Genomic DNA, 27,438 nt, shown 5'->3' with positions numbered 1-27,438 from the left:
AATCCCGAAGGCTTAGGTAGCCCTTCCCACAAAGTCTTCACAGCCACAGATAAAACCTTATTGCCGGCAAAGAATGGAGCTCGAGGAGAGTGTGTGAGTCTTCACCTGCTCAAACAGATACACAGGGGCTTTGGAGTACTGATGAAGTAGGTAGTCGAAGATCAAGAGGAGGCGGGCCAGAATCAGCGGGGCAGAGCGCATCTGCACCTCCATGTTAACACTCAGCTCCTGGATGCTCTGCACCAGTGTGGTCAAGATGGCCCGGCGGCCCTTCTCAGAGAAGCTGTGGAAGATGAGCAGCAGCAGCTGCAGGTGCTCGATGTTCAGGTCTTCGGTCTCACTGGGCACCACCCCCTGCAGTGCACTCTGCTTCATTGTGGTCAAGAACCTGGAGCAGAGAAAAGGGGAGCAGATCTGGTGGAGAAACCCCAGAAAAGCCCCAATACCTCAACACCCAATGCAGAACAAGTTAAAGAAGAAAACTGGTGCAAAGAAGCCAAAGTCAGATGTGGGCCAGCAAGATGACTCAGCCGAGTTAAAACACTTGCCAACAAGCCTGCCTCCCCTTGTGTCAACCCCAGGTCTCACACGGTAAGAGAGAACCAACGCCACAAGTTGTCCTCTGACCTCTACAAGAATGGTGTGCCAGAAGTGATCGGTGAGACAGACAGAGACAGACAGACAGACAGACAGACAGACAGACAGACACACACACACACACACACACACACACACACACACACACACACACACAGAGTTTTCTAAGCTAGGTAGGGTACACAGTGGGACCCAGAAGGAAAGGGAGAGGGAAAGGAGACGTTAATATTCAAGAACTTGTCAGAGACTTTATACAAAAAGGAGTGAGCACAGCCGACTATGCATGCCCTTTGGCTTTTAGGAAAGAGATTTGTGCTTTAACAAGGGAGCCCTTCCTCCATCCCTAGCTCTCAGAGCCTTCTTCAAGACTGTGCCATGAAGATCATAGTGGCCCTCTGGCATTCAAAGAGGGCTATGATCTGGAAAATCCAAGAGTACAGCTATTTGATCCTGGGCTGAGGGATAGAAGAGCAAAGCCTTTTAGGAAAACAAACTGCTTTGAAGCCTAACCATGTAAACAAAACCGGCAAAAAAAAAAAAGTCCATCTAAGGGGGATTTAGGTGATTAGGCTTAGCTTCCCCGAAGGAAACAAGTTCTTTAAAATGTATCCAAAAATGGCAGCAAGCCTCTCATCATGGGCTCGGTAGGAAGCACACTAACCAAGGGCAGCTCACTCAGTCTTTCTCTTTTAAGAGACCAGCCATCTTTGAAATCTGGGCTCTGAACAACAGTGATCACTAAATCTCCCTACAGATCACTAAATCTAGCTATAGAAGGCATCTCTTCCCAGATCACAGCACATCTGCCATACTCCCCCATCACCTCTCTACCCCCTCTAAACACACAAAGCAGCTTCTCACAGCCAGATGGCCAACCAACCAGTCGGACCCCTGGAAAATAGTGCTCAGTCACCTACAGACCTTGTGTTAGAGCCTTACCTGTCCCACACTTTCAGGCATTCAGGGACGTCAGGGTCACCTTGTGCTCCAGCTTTATGCTGCCAGATAAGCAGGAGGCGGGAAAGCACAGAGAGGCCTTGGGGGTGAATGTAGAGGGGCCAAGGGCCTGAGGAGAGAGGAGCAACTCCCAGCTGCTGTAGCAGTGTATTCTGAAAGAAAGGACACAGTGGACTATTAGAAGAGAGACACGGAACGAGTCAAAAAGTCACGTATATTACCTACGCTCCTTTTTCTAATAATGAAGATAGGACTTGGCAGTATATGTCTAGAAGAGATCTGGAGACAAATCTTGTTGTTCAACAAATTAGACAAATAAGATAGACCCTAATCACACCTGCAGCTGAATCAAAGCCTACAACAGGTGCTGAAAACGGACAAGAGCTTGGACACAGTGGAGTCAGACAGCATTCAAAAAGACTGGAAAGTGAACCTCCAGAAGGGAATTCAGCAGATGTCACAGCAGCAAGTGGACTGGATGTTTTTGCTTTGTTTTGGCAGCCTGCTGGCCCTGACTCACAGGAATAAGGCTTGTGCCAGGACACCTAGCTGTGGACTTTACTCACAGCCAGTTACTCAGATTGTGCCATCCTCAGGGAGGCATCAGCTTGTGTATATGACAAGCGGTAAAACAAGGTAAATAGAGAAATGTGGCCTGTGAGAGCCAGCATGTATTTCTCAGCAGAGCTGTCCTTGTCCCCAGCTGAGGGTACCTCCTGGCCAACTAAGTGCAAACACCCAGTGAGTAGGTGCCATTGAACACCACACAAGTGTAAGGCTACACCACTCCAAATGTGCCTATCTTGTACCAACACTGCACAAATGCCTGATTTCCCATATGGTTTTGGAAAACACAAATCATGTTACAAGAAATTTCTAAGTCTGACACACTAAATGCAAGTCCTTGGAATTCACCATTCATCATTCCAACTACATGGATCTTTAAGCACCAGTCAGTGACCCCAGGCCAAACACTGCCCCAAGAGTCATGCATGCGCTTTCCCAGTGAGCATGCCAGGCAGTCAGAGTGCGTGTTCCATGTTCCGCCGCACTAATAAAGAACGAAGTAGACCGTATGCAGGATGGAATGGGGAAGGCTGTTATTCCAACAGCATCAATTACAAGGGAGCAATTCTGAAAGGGAGCCCTGCCTGGATGACCTCACCCAGCTTAGGGGACTGCCTGCTCCACGCCCTAGGAAGGCAGCAGACGGCTGCATCCAGCACTTTCCCACAGCCCTCCAGTGGGAAAGGCGGGCTTTCATTTCTTCCCTAAGTAACCAGAGGTTCTGGGTCTCACTAAGAACAGCAGTCCTTTAGCATCCTGACAGCTGCAGACCAAGGTCAAGACACAGCGCTCTCCTTTTAATTCAGCACCTGGGCAGAACTGCTTCATCTATCACGCCAAGGAAGCAAAGCCCACGTAGAGGGATTCGGTCACAGACAGGTGAGGACAGGCATCCTTCACTTCCTAGTCATAGCAGAGGTGCTTAACAACGCACAGCAAGGGAGGGAATGACAGAGGCCTGGGGATTCCCTTTGCCCTGCGGTCAGCAGTGTGCACTAGCCACAGTCGCCCCTCAACTGCTGAGGACAGACAGCATTGCTACCAGAGGCCTAGGGACTCCTGCTCCCCAGAGAAATGCATTCATCTCTCACCTCTGGACAAGTTTAAGCAGGACAGGGTAGTATGACCTCTGAAGCTTCCCTCAATAATCTTCTATCTGGGGAAAGGGCTGAGCACTGTGGCAGGGACCGCTTTGGACAGTCTGGAAAGCCTCTGCAGGCCACACACTAACCTCAATGTTCTCATTACTCAACTGACATCCCCTTCCTACCAAAACCTTTCACTTAACAGTAGGCAGGAGGTAATAAACTTCATGACTATCCTTTTAAACAAGAGAACACTTTAAGAAATATCTCGGGGTTGGGGATTTGGCTCAGTGGTAGAGCGCTTGCCTAGGAAGCGCAAGGCCCTGGGTTCGGTCCCCAGCTCCGAAAAAAAAAAAAAATTAAAAAAAAAAAAAAAGAAAAACAAGAAATATCTCTGGGGTTGGGGATTTAGCTCAGCGGTAGAGCGCTTGCCTAGGAAGCGCAAGGCCCTGGGTTCGGTCCCCAGCTCCGAAAAAAAGAACAAAAAAAAAAAAAAAAAAAAAAAAGAAATATCTCAAACAGTTTGGGTTCCTGAAATTTTAACTTTTTCCTATACCTTCCTAGATTTTATCCCTTTGGGAAACACTAGCAAGTTCCTAAAATACAGGGGTGCACCTGGTGTCTGCAGAAATAGCTGTTTTATTTGGATTCTTGAGATTAGAGTCTCACTATGTTGCCAAGGATAATGAAATAATTAACAGTTAATAAACTTTCAAAATAGTTTCAGGTCAAACTACTAGAGATCCACCTGATGAAACGGCACCAAAAGAAGGATCTTGAGGAAATCATCCTTTAGTCTGTGGTGCTGGGATCAAGGCCAGGGCATACGATTAAGCAAATGCTATGCCACTGACTGCCCCCCCCACCCCACCCCCGACCCAGAATGTAAATGTTTAACAATCGCCTCAGGAAACTCTATGTACACTAAATAAAGATTAGGAAAGACTAACTTTGCTCATTACAAAAAGTTAGCAACTAGGTGCAATGACATGAGCCTGTAATGCAGGAGGACTGCCCGGAGTTTGAGACCTGGCTAGGCTGTATCAAGTTCCAAGTCAACCACAACTACTGAGAAGTCCAGTTTTAAAAACAAACCAAGTTCTCAAACATGAATACTACCAAATATGAGAAAAGGATGTGAATCCACACAACCTGTCATCTTGTTGGTGGTCTGATGGGCTGCTCACCCTGTAAGACCTGGCAATTCTACTCCAAGGGACAGCCCCAGGAGAGCCAGTCTCCTCCACACATAACAGGTAACACTGGAATGCAATGAACATGGACACAAGATGGATCAAACGTATCTCAGGGGAAGCGGAGATGGGTCGAGCGGTGCAGTGCAAGCACAGTGGTATCAGACTGTAAATAAAGGCTCCACATACCCACTGCAGACAAACCCTGACCACAGACACTGTGTGATTAATACGAGAAAAGTAAAGCACACAAGCACAGAATGCCACTCTCTGTAAGCTAACACTGTGTTTGATTTGGTGATTATAGATACGTATGAAACTAAAACAGTGAGGACTTAGGACTGCGAGCAGCACCTTCTTTGTGGGGAATCAAGTGGTTGACGCTCACCATCAAGGTCCTGGACTCAGGTTGATGAGTTTGTAAAGGAGAGCATGTTCTGTGATCGGGTCGCTCCTTGAAAGTGCACTTCCCCATAAGACGGTGAACATTTATCAACCTCATTTTATAAACAGCTTCTGGGAGTACCACCTACTGGTCTATTCTGAGAAGCACTGGGAGTTTATCTCTGTCCTTCCTTTAATCTTTATGACTTGGGGGAAAGGATACCTTTTTCTTCCAGAAACCCTAACCTCTGCATAGGGGAACACAGAAACTGGAGCGCAGCTCTGCCCAGCAGAGAGCAAGGACAAAATACCCTTCAATGATGAGAGCCACCACACCCCCGGGACAGTGGAACGTACTCCCTCTGGGTAGCCACAGTGCACACCAACCTGCAGGTTCGGGGACTGTAGGTCGGAGGTCACCAGGGAGTGGTTGAAGTGGTAGAGAGCAGCAGCAAAGTCCTCATCCGATGACCCTTCGGGCGGACAGAGGGAGACAGTTACTTGGGGACTTAGACCAGCCTGAGTGCCCTGAAGCAGCACCCAATCTTTCCACTGACCCTTGAGTCCATCTTTGTCCACCTCCTTAATGATGCTGGCCAAGGTGGCCATGTGCTGCTCGGAAAGAGACACGCTCAGATAGTTCCGGATGAAATTGTTCCGAGAGTTCAGCATGGAAGAGGTGATAAAGTTCAGGATGTTGGAAGCCAGACCTAAGAACTAAAAAGGACAGAAACAGCTCAGAGCCGTGCCATGCTGTACCGCGCTTCTGCCAACCATAAATTCACTGGAATTACACAAGGCCCAGAAGTCTCCAAAAGTGAAGACTATCACTAATTCTCCAGTGGGAACGTCCATATTGGAACTCAGCTGCACAGAAGGGCAGACCCACTCAACGCAACCAACCTCAGAAAACACAGTGTAAGGCAGAACCTCTAAGCTGACCCATCCCTGTCCCTCAAGACATTACCAGTAACATACTGGAGACTGACCCTATATCAATGATGACTATACAGTGATTATTATACAGTGATTACTATACATACAGATATTCTCACTTCTCAACTGTTAAACTAGCTTGTCATTATTCTAAAAACTAATTTTTAAATGATTATATAAGGGCTAGAGAGATGGCTCAGTGGTTGAGAGCACTGGCTGCTCTTCCAGAGGTCCTGAGTTCAAGTCCCAGCAACCACATGGTGGCTCACAACCATCTGTAATGGGATCCGATGCCCTCTTCTGATGTGTCTGAGGAGAGCTACCATATACTCATATACATAAAATAGATATTTAAAAAAATAGAAAAACACACTTAAGTGTTTTATGTTCCTAACCTTAACATGTATAAAGCTACATTAAAGAATTGTGCTTGACTCATTACTCTGATAAATTATCAGAAAAGGGACTAAAATACAGAAGATAATCAATAAATATTGGTTGTATCAGTAAGTAAACATTTATGATGCACAGAACCTATGCTAGAGGCTTTGAAAACTCACTCATGACACTCTCAGGGCAACAACAGTCACGCCCAACAAGGACACATTCAGCCTCTGGCGGAGAACCAGTCAACCGACTTCTATTTATTTACCCCTAGAGACTGTGCTAATAGTAGCTGTCAGTCCTAGAAGCACGCACACTATTTAATGATGGGATTTCCTACTGGAAGCCCTGCAGACACAGAGCTAAGCACTGCAGTTACCCCACTTATAAATGCTTCAGCTCGGACGTCTGCTTCTCAGCTCAACCACTCACTCTACTCAAGTAATTTCCCCCCATAGAACCTGGGAAATCTGCTCTTACCAACTCAGGATCTTTGCGACTGGCCAAGATGTTGCCCTTCTCACCAGACGCCTGTTTACTGGGGCTTTTAACCCGAGGAGAGCTCTCCAGGGGAGGGGGCGGGGGAGGGGGTGGAGGCGCAGCTTTTTCCTTACTGGGAGAGATGGTCTCCTCAAACCACTGCCCCAAAATTGGCTCACTGTCATCATCTGAAGAGAAAGAGCATGGTTTTTATACTTGTGAACCTGTTTCTGTAACTGCACAAGTCAAGGATCACAGGACACCCTGATGCTGAAGACGGGAGCGGACCGTGTCAATCTGTCATCTAAATGAGCACACGAGTGCTTCCGTCTCATTATACATGGGTTCCAGTGCGGTAAAACTTAAAGGGTCCAACCACAGAAGAGAAGCCATTTCCCCTTATCAGCCCACCTAGAAAGGGGTAAAACATTTATAAGAGCAAACTAGTCTCATCGGCTGCACACCCAAGATGGTAAGACTCATAGCCCCTGGTGTTTCAAACTGTTCTGAAAACTTGAGCATGAAAAAAAACCAAAAAACAAAAACCAACAACCCGAGACCATCTCCTCTACACATCTTCAGCTCCCTCCTCCCTATGAGCGCCTCAGGTACAAGCCCATGGTTAAACCAATCCCCTGCCACATGGCCCTCTGACCTGAGCAGGGAGGACGGAGGCCCCAATATAGGTCAACAAAGGAACAAACACCATGGTTCTTACTGAAAAGCTACATGGGATTGGCTGAAAGCAGTCATTTACATTGAGCCTTGACACTCAACTTACTCTTTAGCCCAGGCTGGCCTTCAATTCTGTAAGGTGTATCAACAACGACCTTGAGCCTCTGCCTCTCTTCCTCCCTTCCTAGTGCTGGGATGTTACCACATCCGGTTTACCAGGTGGAGGGGATCTAGCCCAGGACTTCACGCATTTCAGGCAAGCCCTTTCCCACCAACCCTGGCCCTCCAGCTGCTCTTAAACAGTACATCATTTTGAGAACACATAAAAGCACAGGCGGAGAAGCACAAGGAGTGAGCAGAGGCTATCTCTAGCTACCTTGGCTGCTATCCTCCTCAGTGCTACTGAAGTCGTCTTCATAGTAGGTGTTGGAGTCAGTGGAGGCACTGGCGTCACTGCTCATGGAGCCCTTCCTCTGCCGCTGCAGGACACATGCCTGGGGACACAAGAGTGCAGAGCTCGTGAGCCCAGAGCCAGAGCCAGGAGCTGCAGTGTCCGCCATGCTTCTGCTTCAGATGTGTCACCACAGACCAGCATGGACAGCAGACAGCTAAAACTGATCATCAATAACCACTTCCAAAGTTCCACAAAGTACTCTGTCAAGCTGGGTATAGTGACATCATGTGCCTGCCATCCAAAGAACCTGAAACAGGAGGATCAGCTGCATGCAGGAATGCAAGCCCAGCTTAGGCCGGAAGAAAAGGAGACAGGAAGAGAAGGAGAGAAGGAATCTAGGGAGGATTCCTTTCTAAAGCCAGCACCATAGTCTGCATCCATCAACATCATGGCCTATGTCAGCCGCACTCCAGTTCACGGATGGCTGGCTCCCACCCACCTTTCTGTATGAAGTGGAAAGCAGCGTCAAGAGCAGGTTTGTCAGAGGGACAGAGTCAATCAGCCGCTGAACCCTTTGTGTGGAGGTACTCTGGGCCATAATACTCAGGACTGCAGGGGGACCATCTGTCTCCCAGCCCTGATGAAAACAAAAATCAAAGCGTATTAGTCATATTACTCTGGCAAGAAACAACCTTCACGATGCTCTATTTGCATGCCAAGTAGCCCCACCAACCAACCCAAGGACTCCAGAGCCTCCTCACCTTGTGGAGCGCCTCCACCTGCAGGTCTTGAAAGAGAGATGTCAGCAGCTTGATGGCATGGTTTGCCAGTATCACTGAGAGTACCCCAAATCCCTGATGCCTATACAAATAACAGAAGCACAGACCTTTAAAACCATTAGCAATGAATCATAACCTTGGAAATGGTCATTATTCTGCCAATCTGGCACTCTAGAACCCTTTACAGATCGGAACCTTCCCTCTGAGGACAGAATACTACACACAGACACACACACACACACAGACACACACACACACACAGACACACACACACACACACACACACACACACACACACACGCACCATGCAACAAACAACAAACTAACGATCAAAGGTCACACCTGGATGTTGTTCCTCAGAAGAGAGTTTCTCTCCAGTGCTAGATTTACATGGGCATTGGGTTCTGAAAACTGGGAGTAGGTCCTCTTGACTGCAAGACACACCTAGCTGCGCTAGTTCCCTGGCCCCACACTGAACATGTCTGATGGCACGCTGAGTCCCACTCATGTTAAATACATCTACTTCCACCTCATCCTGAATGATTCCTATAAAACACAACACAGCTCCTACCAGCCTCTTGCTCTGGTCTCTTTTCTTCACAATACTTGCCAATCCATAATGGACTTGCTGCCTGCTACTTCTTCCCTTAGAAAATAAAAGCCAAAATGGGTGTGATGGCAGATTCCTGGAAAACCTGGTACTTGAGAGGGAGGCAGAAGGGCCAGGAGCTGAAGGCCATCAGCGGCATATTAAGTGTGAGGCCAGCCAGTTAGGCTATTAGAAACCCTATCTCAAAACAAAAAACATAAAAACATAAAACAAGGAAAGGAAGAGGGGCAGAAGTGAGAGGTGGCTTAGCAATTAAGATCCAGGAAATCCGAAGCCCTCTTCTGGCTTCCAGGAATGCATATGGTATACATACATACATACATACATACATACATACATACATACATACGGGCATGTGCACGCACGCACCCACTCATATATAGCCAAAATACCCATACAAACAAAAAGAGATGGCTCAGCAGTAAAGAGCGTGTGTTGCTTCTGCAGAAGCTCGAGCTTTGGTCCCAGCACCCACACAGGGAATCCTAAATATCCATCATTCAGTTCCAGAATCTCATGCACGCTTCTGACTTCTGTGGTTACTAGGTATGTGCATGGTACACATCTATGTATGCAGGCAAAACACATACAAATCTTAAAATAATTAAAACTAAGCAAATAAAATACAGCTAAGTACATAAAATAAAGATCAAGTACGGCCGCAGTGAGGACTCCACTTAAAGAAATGCCTGAGCAACAGAGAATTGCACTCACTGGTACCCACTTCCTAGCAAGCCCCTCACCAGACTTGCCCCAGACTCTGAACACACACACATGTCAGACAGTCTTTCTCCTTGTCACAGATGAGGAAATGGGATTAGATCCAGACACTTGGGCAAGGAGACTAGGGCCATTACTACTTGTGCTATTAAATTCACATGGCTGGAAGGGGAATCCTCTGAGAGGAAGATGGCAGCTGGCTTTAATGCTCAGGACAGTGTGCTCAGTATGCATAGCCCCTCAACCTACAGCAGCCAATAGCCAAGCTCTGATGTGGGGTGAACAGCTATCACCTGTGAAACAGGAAACGCAGCACGGCATTCAGAGACAGAGCTTCCAGGCAGACACATACCCTTTGCCAGGCCCCAGTTTGGGAGAGCCTACTCCCTCCTTTGTACGAGAAAGGATGTCTCTGACTCGGAGGGCAGCCAACGGGTCCTTCTCTTTCCCTTTGTCAGCCAGGGCTGTGGGACTGAGATGCAGTATGAGGAAGAGGCTATTGAGCAGACACCAGGCACCCAGCAGCTGGAAGTTCTGGAAGTGCTGTTAAGGAAGGACACAAGCAGACATCAGCACGGAAACCCACAGCACACAGAAGGTACCTGCACCCCGATGCCGCTTACCTCACCACCGGCGCGGCGGGAACTGCTGATGGCCTGTCCAATCATGTCATAGATCTCAAGCTGCCCAGGAAACAGACAGACATACAGTCTGAGCAGATCAGGTCTTCATCACAATTCTAAACCCTAACTGAGCCAGCTCTACTGAAAGAAATGTAACTGTCTGCGGGTCACTTGGTGATCCACCGCCACCAGTTTCTGACCTCAGGAGGCATTGCCTGTATCTATCTCCCTCAGTGCATGACACCTTCTTAGGAGTTCTCATACAGCCAGCCCTACATCAACCGGCTTTCCATGACAACTAACTCTTTCTATGTAATTACTGCAAAATGCTATTCGCTATGTCCAGCCTGAAAGCAGACCAGCATCCAATAAGCCCTCAATGGCTTACGGAGTAAATGTCAACTTTTCATGGCTTACAGTTGCCACAAGCTTACTGTGTTTTCCACTGGACCAGTACAACAGGAAGGGGAAGCATGTATGGAAACAAATGCCTTGGTCAAATCCTCCTCAGAGACACTGTCCGGGGAAGGGGTGTGGAGACCACAGACACCCTACGCACATCAAACCGCTCCATAAACCATGAGGGCTCAGTGGATGTTGGTCTACTTTGAGGCGTAGCAAACAGCGTTTTGCCGTAAGTGCATACAAAGAATTAGTGGTCATGGAAAGCCGTTGATGCAGGGCTGGGTGTATGGGAACTACACTGAGAAATAGAACTAGCCACACTCCCCCATTTTCAGTCACAGGCTGCCATGTCACCAGACACTTAACTTACACATTTCTGAACAATGGTGGCTGCATCACTTTCGTAGTCTTCTTCTTTGGAGCTGGTGGACCCTGTCCGCACTTGCTGGGCACTCCCCACATGAAGAATGGCCATGCAGGTGGCCACACTCACACCTGAAAGAACAGGCAGAGTCCAATCTTGAGAACGCCCCAAACCCAAGACAGAAGATGGGAACACCCTAGCCACAAATCTGTAACTTGATTCCTCCAAGAACTCCAAAGGGCAGTGCTGCCATAGTTCAGCAGTTACACTCCAGCTACTCCCCAAAATGAGCAGCAGACCCACAGCACACAGGAAACTGCACTGAACATTTGATGAAGCTCTAGTTGTAACTGCCAACAAATGGAAGCAAGTTGTCCTGCGAGATGATAGGCAAAGGCAGGCAAAGGCAGCACGGCCCTGCACATTTACATCCACAATATTCAGGAGTCTCTCAGGCAGGAGTCTCACGAGCTCAAGTCACGCTTGGCCAGCATGGGCAACTGAACTACCACTTCTCCAAATACAAAATAAAAAGGCTGCATTACAAACGCAGGAGTATAACACACAGGCCTGGCATAAGTGAGGTTGTAGATTTAATCCCCAACAGCACACATGCGCACGCACAGGCACACACGCACACGCGCGCACACAAATCTAAATGAGACACAAAGACAGAAAAGCCACAGAGGAACCTTAAGTGTCCAGTGCTAGTAGAAGCAGTCAGTGTGAAAAAGCTACAGCCAACATGCCAATAACAGAACACCTCTGGCAGTTAAGTGTGGTGGTTGTAAAGGGTGGGAGGAAATGAGATAAAAGCAGCAGCAGAAGGGATCTGGGCAAGGACTGTTCTGTTTGCTATGGTAACAGTAAACTCATGACATCATACACCTGTGAAAACCCAGAGCCACCACACAAATGAGGCCTACAGACAGTGGGGAGATGCTCAGTGCAGGAACACTGCATGCAGAAGCATGAGGGCCTGAATAAAGATCCCCAACACCATGAAAAGCCTGGCACAGCAGCGCAGGTCTGCAAGTCCAGAGCAGAGGAGGACAGGGTCAGGCCAACCCTGGAAGCTCACAAGCCAGCTAGCTTAAGCGAACCAAAAAGCTGTGAGAAAGCCTGTCTCAAAAATGAGCAAGAACATAGAGGAAGGCATACTTGATTATAACCTCAAGCCTCTACACATGTAATCTCAGGTGAATACATCCATGTGTACACACATGCACACACACACATGCACGCACACACACACACACACACACACACATACCTACAGACTAGTTCCCATGTGTCAACAGTACCCATTGGTGGTAACAAATGGATGATTGTCAGTAGGGAATCATTAATGGGAAATGATGTACACGGAAGCCATGTGGCACCCACTCACTTCAAACTCCTTTAAAAGAACCTCTAAGGCCAGGTGTGGAAGTGCACACCATTGACTTTAGCACATGGGAGAAATACACTCAAATCACAATAAATAAAAATCGAATTAAAAAAAAAAAAAGATGGGGTGCTGGAGAAATAGCTCAGTGGTTAAGCACATTAGCAGCTCCTCCTCCAGAGGACCTAGGTTCAATTCCCAGCACCCTCATGTCACTCATAATCGCCTGTGACTCCAGTACCAGGAGACACACGGCACTAGGCATGCACATCATACATACATACATACATACATACATACACACATATATATACATATATATATATACACACATATATAGACTATATATACACATATATTATAGATATGTATATATAGCAGGCAAAATAATCATAAACAGGGGTTGGGGATTTAGCTCAGTGGTAGAGCGCTTGCCTAGCAAGCACAAGGCCCTGGGTTCAGTCCTCAGCTCCAAAAAAAAGAAAAAAAAATAATCATAAACATAAAATAAATCTTTTTTTAGGGGCTGGAGAGATGGCTCAGCAGCTAGGAGCACTGACTGCTCTTCCAGAGATCCTGAGTTCAAATCCCAGTAACGACATGGTGGCTCACAACCATCTGTAATGGGATCTGATGCCCTCTTCTGGTGTGTCTGAAGACAGCTACAGTGTACTTATATACATAAAATAAATAAATAAATCTTTAAAAAAAAATAAATTTTTTTAAAAGGTAGATAGCAATAAAGGAAAATAACCAACATGGATTGGCCTCTACATGTGCTCACAAAGGCAGGTACACACGAATGAACACACACACACACACACACACACACTAACTGTCAGGCCCCACTTCCATCACACCCTGATTAACAGGAGGAAAGGGACTTTATGGAAACATGAATACCGCTCTTCATGGCTCTTCAGACACCACCTGCCCAAGAAGCCATCCTCAAATCCAATCTCACAACAAGACTCAACCTCTCCTTGAACTGCACTGTAAGTCCCCGAGTCTCTTAGCGCCCCCTTGCATTGCCTTGTGTTATTCTCCTTAGCTCTCTATTCTCCATCACTCCTTGTGGGTGGGGATGAAACTGCTCATCTCAACCTATGAACAGACTTGGGTTTTTCCTATCGAACACAGTAACATCAAACACGACGAGATCCAACAAGCACACAGGACAAGTTTTGGCAGAGATGACTGTCAGTAAAGTGCTTGCCGTGGAAAAATGAGGCCCTGAGTTGCAACCCTGGAACCCATTTTAGAAAGTGGGGCATGATGATAACCTCAGAACTGAGGAGACTGACATGTGGGTCCCTGGGACTTGCTGGCCAGCCTACTTGGTGAGCTGTAAGAGACTGTCTCAAAACAGAAAGAAGAAATGTGGACAGCTTCTGAGGAACAACACCCAAAGTTGACCTCTGGTCTCCACATGCACCCACATATATGTGCACAGACACAGAACTGTACATACCACATGCATCCATGCAAGGCCATGTACACATGTGCACATACCCATATACAAATGTACACACACACACACACACACACACACGCACGAGTAGTCAAGGGCAGCAGTTAAAGAGTAGATCACTTAGATTCCTGTAATGACTTTCCTTGGCCTACATGTGATATCAGATGGTCTCTGAAGTAAGAGAGTCAAGGAAGGAGAAGGCCAGAGTCCTCAGGATCCTCATGGCCTCCTCAAATCAAATCCATGTGGGACTGAAAAAACCAAACCGGACCTAACTTCTCACCTGCATAAAGACAGCTGAGGCTGAGCACTGTCACATCTTGCAAACGAGAAGGATTGAGGGGTTCCAGCACAGGTAGGGAAAGGGTATCCAAGGCCATGGTTACATCAATCACCAGTGAGTGAAAACTGGAACACAACAGAGGACATCAGCAAGGGTCCCTAGAAACGCTCCCTTCTCAAGTTTATGAAAGACAGCCTGGGTAAAGACGAGCCACTATATCCCTTCTGGTTAGAATGTAAGGAGGAGGTCAGAGAGCTCTTACCCATTTCGAACAGCGGTGGCATCAGCTACTGTTGCAGGCATGATGAAGAAGGAATTGGCCACCACAGCATCCTGAAACCGATTGATGTAGCGCAGGAAGTAGGGCAGGTTCAGGCATACTCGGAGTAACTTCTCAGAGCCCCCTGGATCAACAAAGAGGCACACACTCTAGTGGGCCACTGTCAGAGCCTGGAGTCCTCCACAGGGAAGAAGCACAGGCAAGATGCTTTGGTAAGGAGACAGGCCCTCGGGTTGGGGATTTAGCTCAGTGGTAGAGCACTTGCCTAGCAAGAGCAAGGCCCTGGGTTCGGTCCCCAGCTCCGAAAAAAAGAAAAAAAAGAAGACAGGCCCTCTTTTGAACAGCAAGCAGACCTGTACTTACCAAGCTCTTGAAGGCTAGCCACATTCTGAGCTATGAACACATTCTTGGTCTTGACAGCAGAGGCCTGCTCTGTGGAGGACTGCTCATCATTTTCTCCTTCCACCTGAAGAGAACACAGACGCTCTCGTGAGGCACAAGGAGGCAACTCCTTGGCTATGCAGGACATTCAGCTACACGTGGGACACTCTCTACCGATCCAGAGGAAATGACAAGAAAAGTAGAGCAAAACACAGCTCAGAAACTGTCTATTTTTCCATCACAGAGTGACACCTCGTGAAGAGAGCAGCACGCGCTCCTGTGCATCTGCCCTGAGAAAGCACATAGAACAACCAGCATGCCATGGTGCAGACCATGCAAAGGAAGATGGGCGCACATCTGCTTCACTGTGTATGATTTGTTTTGTATGAGTTTTTTCCACCGAAACCATGCACAGAAATGTCATTTAACTGGGAATATATTCTAAGAAATGCCTCATTGAATTAATCTGTCACTGTATAAGTGTCTGAATAAACTCACGCAATCCAAGATGTCCACAGGTCACTAGACAGTAAGCTTTTATAGATCCACCATCCTGTGTATGGTCTGCCCCTGACCAAAATGGCATGCTCTATCTTTTAGGTAAAACATAAAACACAGGCTTTCCCAGTTCTATCATCTTAACACATGAAGATGAGGATATCTGAGAAAAGAACTTACCAGAGCCTGTGGACTAATGGGAGGAGACGGTACGGTTCTAGGGTTAAAAACTGAGGTCAGCTGGTTCAAAAAGTTCATCTGTACCTCCTTCTGCCTCAGCTCGGGGCTCACTGGTGAGGCCAGCTCTTTCTGGTCTTCCACTATAAAATTCAGAAACAGAAAGGGGGAGGATGAGGAGAGTCCCACAGAAGGCAACAGTGGCCACAGAGGTGGTCATGGAGCCAGGTGTGCAGGGCACACACCATCTGAAAGCGTCTTCACTGTCTGTGGAAGCTTGGCGGATTTCATCATTGCTGTAAAGGTGATAATCTCTGTTCTGTCTAGTCGGCTACAGCCAGTGCACAGGCCTTTTATCAGCAGAATCAAGTGTTTCTGAAAATAAACATAGTCACATATGTCTTTTAGAAAATTCTATACTTTGGGGATTCTAACTAGTATGGGGTCAGATTTGGGGTCCTACAAGTAACTTCCATGTGAGGGGCTAGGAGTGTGGCGCGGGGCTAGAGCAACTGGCTAGCATGCACCTGGCCCAGGGTTCAATCCCTGGGACCTCCAGAAGGGAGGGCGGACGTGGGGAGAATAAAATTTCAGTGAAAAGTACTGAAGCAAAGATCCCAAACTGATGGTCATCAAGGTCTAACCCATTTGCAAATCAGTCTTATTCTCAGAGTGTATCATTTTTTTCTGTTTTCAACTTGAAGCTGTGGTTAACTTTTGTAAAAAACACAAGGCCTTAAAACAGACCGATTCCTCACAAGTCTCAATAACACGTAACATGGTAGCTTGATGCCTCCACTCCTGCAGGGCAACAACCAGTCACAGACACACAGTGGTAAGGCCAGGTCCCTTTTCCTTCAAGCCTGCCACCCTGTCAGTCACACATCTTTCTCTCTGCTCCCTGCTCACACATCCCGAAAGTCTCAGTCCTTAGGAAAGACTCTAACCTGTCTATGGCTGGCAAACCCACTGCTGGCTCATGTAAATGAAGTCTGTATTCACTCACTTCCCACTGCTCCCCCCAAGCCCCAGGTTTGCAATAGAAAGACCTTTGCTGGCAAGCTGCAACAGATGCAGTACGGCCCACAAATAATTACTATCTGCCAGCCTCAGAAAAGGTTTATCCGATTCTGCCTGGTACCACCCAGCCATCAGGTCCCATACTTCCAATGCTTTTAAAATAAAGGCCCCAACAGAGACTCTGCTCGCACCTGGGACACAGCACAGGCCTCGTCCGGGTTCTCCAGCCGCAGGAGGGAAAACTCAATGAGGACTTTACAGGCAGCCGCCACCGACTGAAGCTGGTTCCGGGGAACTAGGAAACAAGGACAGTCACTTAACCGCCAACGGCTCAGCCTCACACTCAACACAGCAACATAGCAAGCACTTAGCTCGGCATTATCAGCAGCTGTCACCCTTGGACAACAAGGGCCAAATGCTCATATAGCCATAGACCTAGTGTTTACTAGAAATTAACATAACAGTAACAGAAAACACACTGTACTTCAAGTGCATCAGCTCATCTAATCCTTAGGCTATTCTGTAGGAGATTATTGTCCTCTCCCATATTTTATGGTTATCTATTTTGTTTCTGAGTATTTTGCCTATACATTTATGCGCACATGTGCGCGCGAGCACACACACGGGCGCGCGCGCGCACACACACACACACACACACACACACACACACACACACACACACACAACCATGTAGATGCCTAATATCAGAGGTTAGAAGAGGGTATCAAATCCCCTAGAATTGAAGTTAAGCATAGCTGTGAGACACCACATGGTTGATAGGAAACAAACCCAGGTCCTCTGTCAGAGCAGCAATTGAGCCTAAGCACCACGCCCTCTCTTGCCCTTCTTTTGTTTTTGAGACAGAGTCTCAATATATCCTTCAGGCTGGCCCCAAACTCCCTATGTAGCCTAGGGCTCCTGAACTACTTTTCTTTTCTTTTTTTTTTTTTTTTTTTTTTTTTTTTGGAGCTGAGGACCGAACCCAGGGTCTTGCGCTTTCTAGGCAAGCACTCTCCCACTGAGCTAAATCCCCAACCCTGGGATCCTGAACTCCTGATCCACCCAGCTCACGTCCCCCAGGGTGGACTGCAGACACACAGCACCATGAATGGAAGTCCCTTTCCTCTCTATGACAGATGAGCAAACTGAAGCACACAAGCTAAACCACCTAGAGTTTAGACAACAAAGTCCTGGAGCTTTGCCTCCTAAGTTCATGCTGTTGGCCTCTAGAGAATGACCTCTCCTTGTCACCAGCGCTAAGTGACATTATGCAAGACCTGCAGTTGCTCCCAGAAGCCAGCCAGAGCTCATAACAACCCTAGACTGGATGGTTACTCAGAAGTGACTTTACAGGCTGTTTCCAGTTCACCTGCTTAGCAGATTATTAAGTGAGCAATTAGAGTTCATCAGAACTGAAAAACATGAACGTTCTGAAATGACATAAAATAGGCCTTGGTCATTTTGAGGGTGGAAAAAGTCGGCAAATGGGGAGCAAAGGTCAAAATCTACACCAAAGAAGACAAGAGATTCATATGCATGCCAAAACCAGTAAGGAGCAGAAACCTCCTTAGTGGGTGCTAGCCCATGTCACCATACCTACCAGCATCACGTTCAATGAATCAATCTGCCACAAATACAAATGCGTTGACACCAGGCAAGTTTCAGGCCAGCTTGGACTACTTAGTGAGCACTAAACCAGCCTGGGCCAAGTCTCAGTGAGTGAGTGAGTGAGTAAATGAGTGAATGAATGAGTGAATGAATGAATGAGTGAATGAATGATGAATGAGTGAGTGAATGAATGAGTGAATGAATGTGGGGCTCATAAGGCCTCAATCATAGCTCAAGAATTACCGATAACTTATAGATGGTGAGGGAGGGTCATTTTTCTTTGGCGTGGTCTCTGGCAGGCTGCCCATGCCACAGTGAAGGACCCGCACCTGTGTGCATCCAGGCAGCCCTGACTGACTCGGTGAGTTATTAAGAATGAAACAGAGGGGCTGGAGAGATGGCTCAGCGGTTAAGAGCACTGACTGTGCTTCCGGAAGTTCTGAGTTCAATTCCCAGCAACCACATGGTGGCTCACAACTATTTGTAATGGGATCCAATGCCCTCTTCTGGGGTGTGTGAAGAGAGTGATAGTGTACTCATGTTTATAAAAAAATAAAATAAAAAAAGAAACATGAAAATCATGAAGTTGGGAGGGGGTATGTTGGGAGGGATAAAAGGACAACGGGCTGAAGTATACACACATACATATGTATATATACATATATACTTTCTAAAAACATGCATGAGGCTCTCAAAGAATAAAAAACATTACATATAAAAAGAAGCTGGAGAGAGGACTTAGCAGTTAACAGTGTGTACTGCTCTTGCAGAGGATCCAAATTTGATTCCCAACAGACAGCTCACAAGTCCCTGTAACTCTAGCTTCAGGGGATCCAGTACCCTCTTCTGACTCTTAAGAACTGCACTCACATGCACACACACACATACACACACCCCTAAAATGGAAATATATCTCAAAAAAAGAACAAAAAAGGACAAGTAAGCACAGAATCACATAAATTAAAATGGAAATGGCAAGAAAATATTTAAAAACTAATAAAGTGCTTTTCATTAATAGAAAATGGGCTGACTCCACAGCTATGAGGCAGGTGACAAAGCCAGCAGCTTTTCAAGTCCCTGTGGCTGGCCCAGGTGAGATCTCTATCCTCCCTCCTAGGGCAGGAAAAGGGTGGGGACATACAGACACACAGACTCCTCCCCCCCCACCCATGCATCACACCACCCCACACCACCAGCTGCCTCCATTCACAGGTGAACAGCCTGGGAGTTGCTGAAACAAAATTTCCTTAACAAATTGTTCCCGGAGAGACACCCTAGCCCCGGACTACCCCTCCCCAAGCCCACAGGGTACCAAAGCAGGTGCACTCACTGAGGCTGCAGACCGTGGTGATGTAGTGCGTGGACAGTGCGACAAAGGATGAATAGAATGGCTCGTACTGCTTCTCGTGGTGCAGGATCTCTGACTCACTGGAGAGAAGACAGTGCCATCAACAGTCAGTGACCACCATGCGCACGCCCCGCATGCTCCTTCCAAGCTGCCTTATTCCACCTTTCAGCACCCTACTTGGTAGGAAGTGAAGGAAGCAGCTATTCATCTCTATATGCAACATGGGGGCTGGGATGGCACAGGACACAGGGCCTTCAACCCCAACCGCACAAAAACAAACAACAAAAAGCTTAAGAGAGTTAAATTAAAATATCCTGCTGAAGAAAAGTTTAATAAGAAGCAGAGGGTAACGAAGAAAAAAACATTTTCAAACTCATTTCGAAGTTCTTAAAAAGGGGTTGGAGCTCAGCTCAGTGGCTCCCAACTTTAACCCCAGCATCAGGAAACAGAGGCAAGAAGATAGTCTGGTCTACACATCAAGTTCTAGAACAGTGAGGTCTATGTACCGAAACCCTGTCTCAGAAGTAAAATTAGAAGGGAGCTGGAGACGAGGCTCAGCAGCAGAATGCTTGTGTAGCACGTGTGAGGCCGGGTTCCTCCCCAACACTCCCCACAGAGGAAACACAAGTGAGAAAATGCAAGTGAGAATGTGGCTGAGGGTGTGGCTCTTTGAAGAAAGCTAACACTAGATGGCAACAGAATAGTAAACTCTTCAAACCTCACCCTGTCTTTAGCAAGGAAATGCCCTCTGCTGAGAAAATCTGGAGTCCAACTCTCCATTAAGACTGGATACATTTTAAGTAACTTTGTCAACTCAGAAGCTAAGGAACAACCAGACACAAAGGCCGCAAAGAAAAGACAAAATGTATCTTATTAAATGCAAAGAGCAGAGAGATGGTTAAATAGTTTCCTCAGGGAATTAATCCCCAGCAAGAAGTATCCATGCAGCAAGAGAAATGTAAACAGAGTTGATCCATTCACCAACAGGCTTAGCTTTGTGCCAAATGAATACAAGAGCCAAACGCCATGTCTGTGTTTGCAAAGTGTCGACGTGAGTGATGAGTTACGTCAAACCACACTCGGGAGTCTGGCACTGCAAGTGCCCTGCTGTCTACGGAGTCATCATGTATTAAATGAGTGTGTATCAAAGATTAGGTCCTTATTAGAACCGGCTTCCCAGAGCAGCTATGACGCACAGGCGGCAGGACACGCTCTTCTATTTGTCATGACAGGTAAGACAAAGGAAACAAACACCTTCCAGTCCTGGGCAGCTCTTCCTCCACCTGGGGGCTCAGGTCTCTCTAAGGTTCCCCATTACACCTTCCCTTCACAGCACACTCGAGACTCCCTGTCTGCCCTCTTTCTTCATGTTTTCCTTCTCCCTAATTCCAAGTAGTCTGCTGAGTCACTGCCCTGCGCTGTTCGAAAGTTCAGATCTGCTTACCTCTGCGCTTTTGAGTTTACCAATCTCAGAGAAAGACTACGCGCCCAAAGGATGAGCACATTCTGAGCTCTCATTCCCATTCTGATGATGAAATGAGTTAACTAATAAATACGCATGGACACTCAGGAAAACAAACTTCTTTAGCTGCCTGGCTCAGTCAGAGACGTGGGCTGAGAGTTGAGAGGTGGCTGTTTCTCTCAGCCTCTCTTTGTTGATGTTTTGAGACAGAGTAATGCAGGGGCTCTCAACCTTTGTAATGCTGCGATCCTTTAATATAGTTTCTATGTCGTGGTGACCCTCAACTATAAAATTATTTCATTGCTACTGCACAACTGTAGTTCTACTACTGTCACATACAAACTATAATATAAATATCTGTGTTTTTCAATGATCTTAGGGAACCCTTATGAAAGGGTCATTTGACCCCTACAACCAAATGGGTCTTGGCCCACAGGTTGAAAACTGCTGGTCTAATATATTCAGGCTGACTGGGGAATCAACACATAGTGAAAACGAATGACCTTAAACTTCTAATCCTCCTGCCTCCAACTCCCAGGTACTGGAATTACAGGAATGTGCCAAGTACATGCCATCAGGCATACAACTTGTCTATTTTGGATGCTGCTGGAGAGTGGGTTATATGGATGTTAGGAAACTACTTTATTAACTGAGCTATATTCCCATCCTTACCTCTGTGTGTATTTGTGTCTGTGTCTTACCCTGGGGCTTCACAGATCACACTACGAAATATCAGAAATCCAGTCTTCCCCCAAATATCTAGCAGCCTTACTACATTAAGGTAACAAAAATGTACCTTGGGGTGGAGGTGGGGCAGAAAGATAGGTATTAGTAGAGGAAAAATGGTACTGAATTCACCTTCACTTACAATGTTTATGGTAGGTTAGCAAGACAGCTCAATGGTTAAGGGCTCTGGCAACCTGAGTTTGAGCCCAGGAACCCACATAAAGGTGGAAAGAAAGAAACAGTTGCATAAAGTTGTCTTCTGACTGCCACATATGTGCCAGAACACAAATGCAACATGAATAAACAGATCATACATTCACATGCACAGGATTTTATATAAAAATAAAATACTTAGGGCAAACAGAGACAAGGTCAGGAATAAGAGCTTTTAAAGAGCTAGAAAGTAGAGCAGACATGAGTTCTCTCTCTCTAGCTTTCGAAAAAAAAAAATCACCAAATAATGGCATCACCCCTCCCTTCCCCCAGGAAAGCAGAGAAGAGGAACAAAAGGCAGAAGGCTCAGTAAGAAGGAGAATGAAGACAGTACACATAGACATGGCAGGGGAAAAAGGAGGAGACAAAAGGCACGTCACCTCCATTCCCAAAACATGCCTTTCTAACAAACTTTGCAACCATATCCTCACTGCACCTTAAACACCATTAGACAAAGACAATGAGAGATTCTATCCTAAGTGGAAAGAGAAGGAACAGAAGACGCCAGGTCAGAGAATCAAATCTGATATTTAAGTAAAGAGAGGGGCTGGAGGGATGGCTCAGTGGTTAAGAGCACCAACTGCTCTTCCAGAGGTCCTGAGTTCGATTCCCAGCAACCACATGGTGGCTCACAGCCATCTGTAATGGGTCCAATTCTCTCTTCTGGTGTGTCTGAAGATAGTGACAGTGTACTCACATAAAATAAATAAATCTTTACAAAAAAAAAAAAAAGAGGGGGGTGGGCTGGAGGGATGGCTCAGTAGTTAAGAGCAATGGTTGTTCTTCCAGAGGTCCTGAGTTCAATTCCCAGCAACCACATGGTGGCTCACAACCATCTGTAATGGGATCTGAGGCCCTCATCTGCTGTGTCTGAGGACAGTTACAGTGTACTTATATATATATTAAATAAATAAGTAAATAAATCTTTAAAAAAGAAAAAAGAAAGAAAAGGGAATCTGAGGAAGGACAAAATAAAGGACAGACTATGGGGTTCACCTCACTTTCCCCCCTTAGGTAACACACTGCATGACTAGTTCATAGACTGTGGAAGACAATAACCGCCATCATCCTAAATATAAAAGCCATCACGTTCTCTCTTTCATGTTACTTTTATGTGAGTGCACACGTGCACATATATGCATCTGCAGATGCACGTATACCTATTCATTTAACCAAAGAATTGTGAGTTTTCTATTTTTCTATTTTTCTCCCATGTTTACCAATCAGCCATGTACGTGATACTCAGACACCAAGACTGATCTCCAAGCACACTTCCTTTTGGCGATGGGCTCCCGGGTCTGTGGCTCAATGCCAACTATGACACTCTAGTTTATGAAGGCAAATGACAACAGTCAGTGCAGGACTGGCTCTCTTCAAAACTTCTATTAAGGATCTGCATTCCTGTTGGAGTGTTCTAACAAACAACTTCCCTGTCCCAGACAGTAGCTCTGCCCTAAAGGTCTAAGGAATACCTGGAAGACAGAATTTCTTCAAAGATGCTATCAATGAAAGAAGCCAGAGCCACTTAGGAAGGGGGTAAGGGCGTTGTTTTTAAATCTATATAGACTAAGTGTCAGCTATGCTCCCAACTATGTCTGGCAAAGTCCTGAAAGGAACACTTAAAAGGCTTTCAGTCTGTACTAAAAGCCATGTGGGCTATGGACAATAGAAGCCACCCATACTCAACTAAACTCAGGTATCATTTTCTTTCAAAGACCTAATGACACTTTGAGGGTATATACCACTTCACCTGTGCTAATCTACTTCCCTTTACTTCACAACGTGGCCTTAATATCAAGCAATTTTATCAGACAGTTAAGATCAGTCCCTAAGAATTCCCAATGTATTCTGTTCTAAAAAGGTCAATTCTGATTATAAAGCCTGACTTGAGACAAGGAATAAAATGAAGAGAGAAAGTGAGAGGATCTCTCAAGGGGCAGTGTCAGACCTGGAAGTTCCAGGAGGCATTCAATATGTGAGCAGACTGTCAGATAGGAGCAGGGACTTCGATGATGAGGTCAACAAACAGTGCCACAGAAAAACAGGGGACAAGGGGACAAGGGAGAAAAGGAAGGCAGCTGTAACCAGAGAAGAAACAAGGCAAGTGCAGAAGACAGAACCATCCCACAAGCATAACAGCAGCCCAGTAGTAGCCTGGGCCCCTAAACTTACAACAGCTGGCAACAATGCCTACCCCAGCAGGAACAGGGGCTGAAGTCTGACACTATACTGAGTGGCCTAAAGCCCTAGGCAATGAATGCTTCCATATTTCTGCTGCATTTGTCTGGAGAGAAAACATTTGAAAAATGAATGTTGTTAGGGTGCTCTAAAGGATGGGTCAGCACACCAGGGCCCAGAGTCTAAACCCAGCTAGTTGCTGGTTTTGATATCTTTTAATGGCTGAATCTTCTACAATGTGTGTATTTGGAGGCATGTAAGAAGTTAAACACACTACACTTGGTCAAATGTGGATATCACATGTGGCTCCCCACAGTCCACAGACCTGCACTTTCTATCTGATCCTTTAGCAAAGCCTATTAGCCAATGATCTACACACTCAGTATGACACACTGTTTTACACAGTGAGAAACATAAGCCAGAGCTACATTCTTTGTGTATGATCAACTTTCTCCCAAGAAGACAAAACAGGACTTCAAACTTAATTGAACTATAGAAACCAGAATGGTGAACTTCAAAACTCCTGATTTCCAATAAAACATTGTACTAAACACACATCACTTTTCCCAAAACCATAAAGACCAAAATCCTGTCTACAAACAGACAGTTCCTGGTTCTTCCAGGTAACTCAGAATGTGGAGGGATCACTAGCGCTTAGCAAAACTCAAATCTAGCTCTGTGTTTGGATTCGCCAAGTTGCAAGGGTTTGTTCTGAGTTTAAAATGCACCGGCCAAGCAAATGGGATTCACATTATCAACAAACGACATTACAACCTCAGTTCACATCCTAACACAAAAGAGAAAGGGCTACAAGGAAGTGAGCATTGTTGACTGTAAGTACAAAGCATGACTCAGGAAAACTGGCAGTAATCTAAACAGTTAAGACTGTGAAGTAGGAGGCCACGCAGCTGGCTGGAGACAGGTAAGTGGTTGGCACCCAAGCCTGATAACTGGAGTTCAATTCTTGGACACTAAGATGAGAGAATCAACTCCTAAAACTTGTCCTCTGAGCTCTAGAGTCTGTCTGTCTCTGTCTGTCTGTCTCTCTCCCTCTCCCTCCCCCCACCCTACATACACAAAATTAGATTAGACCAGGGCAGAGAGATGGCCCAGTGGTTAAGAGCACTCCCTGTTCTTCCAACTCAAGTTCAGATCCCAGCACTAGTGTGGGGTGGTTAATGACTGACTGCCCGTAACTTCACTTCCAGGGAACCTGAAGCCTTCTTCCTGCCTCCTGAGGGATCCGAATACACATGACACACATACACATGGACTTTTTTAAAAAGGAGGAAAAGACTGTAAGATAAAAAGATGCTAGATAATTTGAGAATAATTTTTGATACATGTTTTCATCTTCAAAACAATTTAAACACAATTAAGCAGGAAAATCTACTGGTTAGATCTTTAGTCATCAAACCCAGTCACTGTTTTATTAAGAATTGTTAAAGATTATTCATCCAAAACATCAAAGGCAGTGACAATTATTGTGATAAATCATAATGCCAAACCACAGCGGTTTTTGACTTTACAAGTAACGTTTAGATACATCCTGCTGACCGACAAACCAAAATGACCTGCTTAGCAATTTCAGGGAGTTACTGCAGCAAGGTTTGGCTAGGAAAACGAAAGTGAGAAAACAGGCTTTAAAAGCCCGAGTCTAGACTGCTCTGAGCCCAGTAGTAAGGAAAAGGTAGATACAGAAATCGCCACGTTCCCATGAAGAAATACGACTCTTGCAATCTAACAATCTGTATGAAAAGGTATGATGAACACATAACAGCATGCTAACCCAACAGTCCGGTAAGTAAAGGCTGAAAGCATTCTACTGAGGAAGAGAAGGACTCAGATCTCGGATACACGCAATTACAGTGCAAAGTAAAACCGAAGTATTCAGTGGTAACTAGTGGCTTCAGTCACAGAAACAGCACGTGCCCCCCAGTGATCATAGCACCAAAGAAAGACCGTTATTAAACTATGTGGTAGATCTCCAATGTAAATCTCCGGCTCTGCTGGCAGGAGAAATGCAAACTCATCCACGCCCTGACCTTAACACGGAGGTGGGGCGGGGGGTGGGGGCCGTCAGGGGACACTGCCCAAGCAGCACCTTGCATCTCAACAGCCACTTCTCAAATGCGCCCGGCCACGCCCTCCAGCAAGAGCAGCCATAAAAGTTTTGCTCGGGAGGGGAAATCAAGTCAGGGATGGTTCACGACAGAGCTGGGTGGAAACCAGAGGAGCTCTTGTCCCCAGCGCCCAGGAGTCTCGAAGCCATGCGTGGAGTGGATTCCTGACTGGAAGCTGCCTGACAGAGTGGACTCAGGACTCGGCACGTCCTCCCCTCCCCCTCCCCCGCCGCGCCGCCCGCCGGCGCCGCCGCCCGGTACCTCTCGATGACTGAGGCCACCAGCTGCGGCAACTCCTTCATCTCGAAGGCGGAGTAGGACGCGGACAGTAGGGGCCGCACCGCCACCTCCCAGCCCGGGGTCGTGTCCTGCCCGGTTGCCGGGGCTCCGGGCGCTGGAGCTGCTGCCGCCGCCTCTTCGCCGCCGCTCGTCGCCATCTTTCGTCGTACTACTGCGGCTCCCTCCGGGGGCTTGCCACCGGCCCAGCGCCGCCTCCCGGGAGGGAGCGGAAGTGACGCACTCGTGCGCGTCAGAAAGCGCGCCGCGGGTCGCTCAACAAAAACGCAAGGAGATGGACGGCCTCTGACTTCTCCGGGCTCAACCCAGGGTACTGCGCCTGTGCAGAATTGAGAGTGACCGGGGAGGGCGAGGAGCTAAGCCCTCAGCGCGTGCGCCACGGCGGCGAGCAATACTGCGCATGCTCGCGGGAAGCGCGGTCTACCGCGCGTGCGCGGTCCCTGCATTAAGTGGCACTATGGTACCCCAACCCCCTAGAAATCTTAAGTTTGTGACTTAGATTTGGAAGAGATGCGCAAGGCAGTGGAATGGCGCCATCCTAAGACAGTCAGGAGCAAGAGGAGGCCACGGATATTCAGTGCTAGTCACTTCCTCTGCCCAGGGTACCGCATGAGTAGCCATTCTAGCGCTTCCCACTTCGCTAGCTTTCTGCACACACCTCCGCTTGATAATGATTTTCTTCATGATTTTCTATTTTTGCAGTCACTTATTTATATGTTTAGAATCCGTGCAGTAATAACAATCCTGAGAGGACGTTGTTAAGGTTTTTGAAAGTTGGTCACTATAGGCCAAATTATCTGCGAACCTTCCTCCCTCAGGCTCCAGAGCATTAC

General features: G+C 46.8%; 1 protein-coding gene across 11 annotated transcripts in view; it reads right to left on the bottom strand.

Annotated features, from left to right (window-relative positions):
* Positions 1-26,819, bottom strand: part of Ubr4 (ubiquitin protein ligase E3 component n-recognin 4) — a 108,099-nt gene extending 81,280 nt beyond the window's left edge. For 9 of the 11 annotated variants that reach the window (XM_063287793.1, XM_063287796.1, XM_063287794.1 and 6 more), the window contains exons 1-19: positions 26,570-26,817; positions 19,589-19,686; positions 16,842-16,945; positions 15,876-16,005; positions 15,634-15,773; positions 14,938-15,040; positions 14,557-14,698; positions 14,295-14,419; positions 11,160-11,284; positions 10,385-10,444; positions 10,114-10,304; positions 8,414-8,513; positions 8,152-8,289; positions 7,635-7,752; positions 6,584-6,771; positions 5,341-5,500; positions 5,171-5,256; positions 1,537-1,706; positions 106-388 (exon numbers count right to left, since the gene is read on the bottom strand). In XM_063287793.1, the coding sequence (XP_063143863.1) occupies positions 106-388; positions 1,537-1,706; positions 5,171-5,256; positions 5,341-5,500; positions 6,584-6,771; positions 7,635-7,752; positions 8,152-8,289; positions 8,414-8,513; positions 10,114-10,304; positions 10,385-10,444; positions 11,160-11,284; positions 14,295-14,419; positions 14,557-14,698; positions 14,938-15,040; positions 15,634-15,773; positions 15,876-16,005; positions 16,842-16,945; positions 19,589-19,686; positions 26,570-26,745 (2,637 nt within the window). In that variant the 5' untranslated portion in view covers positions 26,746-26,817. Of the gene's footprint in view, positions 1-105; positions 389-1,536; positions 1,707-5,170; positions 5,257-5,340; positions 5,501-6,583; positions 6,772-7,634; positions 7,753-8,151; positions 8,290-8,413; positions 8,514-10,113; positions 10,305-10,384; positions 10,445-11,159; positions 11,285-14,294; positions 14,420-14,556; positions 14,699-14,937; positions 15,041-15,633; positions 15,774-15,875; positions 16,006-16,841; positions 16,946-19,588; positions 19,687-26,569 lie in introns of all 11 variants that reach the window. The other 2 variants (XM_063287801.1, NM_001395108.1) reach the window with 2 other exon arrangements.
* Between the last annotated feature and the right edge of the window lie 619 nt (positions 26,820-27,438).

Source organism: Rattus norvegicus, chromosome 5, assembly GCF_036323735.1.
Source record: "Rattus norvegicus strain BN/NHsdMcwi chromosome 5, GRCr8, whole genome shotgun sequence".
Classification (NCBI taxonomy): Eukaryota; Metazoa; Chordata; class Mammalia; order Rodentia; family Muridae; genus Rattus; species Rattus norvegicus.
The sequence above is the reverse complement of the archived record's forward strand: the minus strand, read 5'-3'. Positions and strand labels throughout refer to the sequence as shown.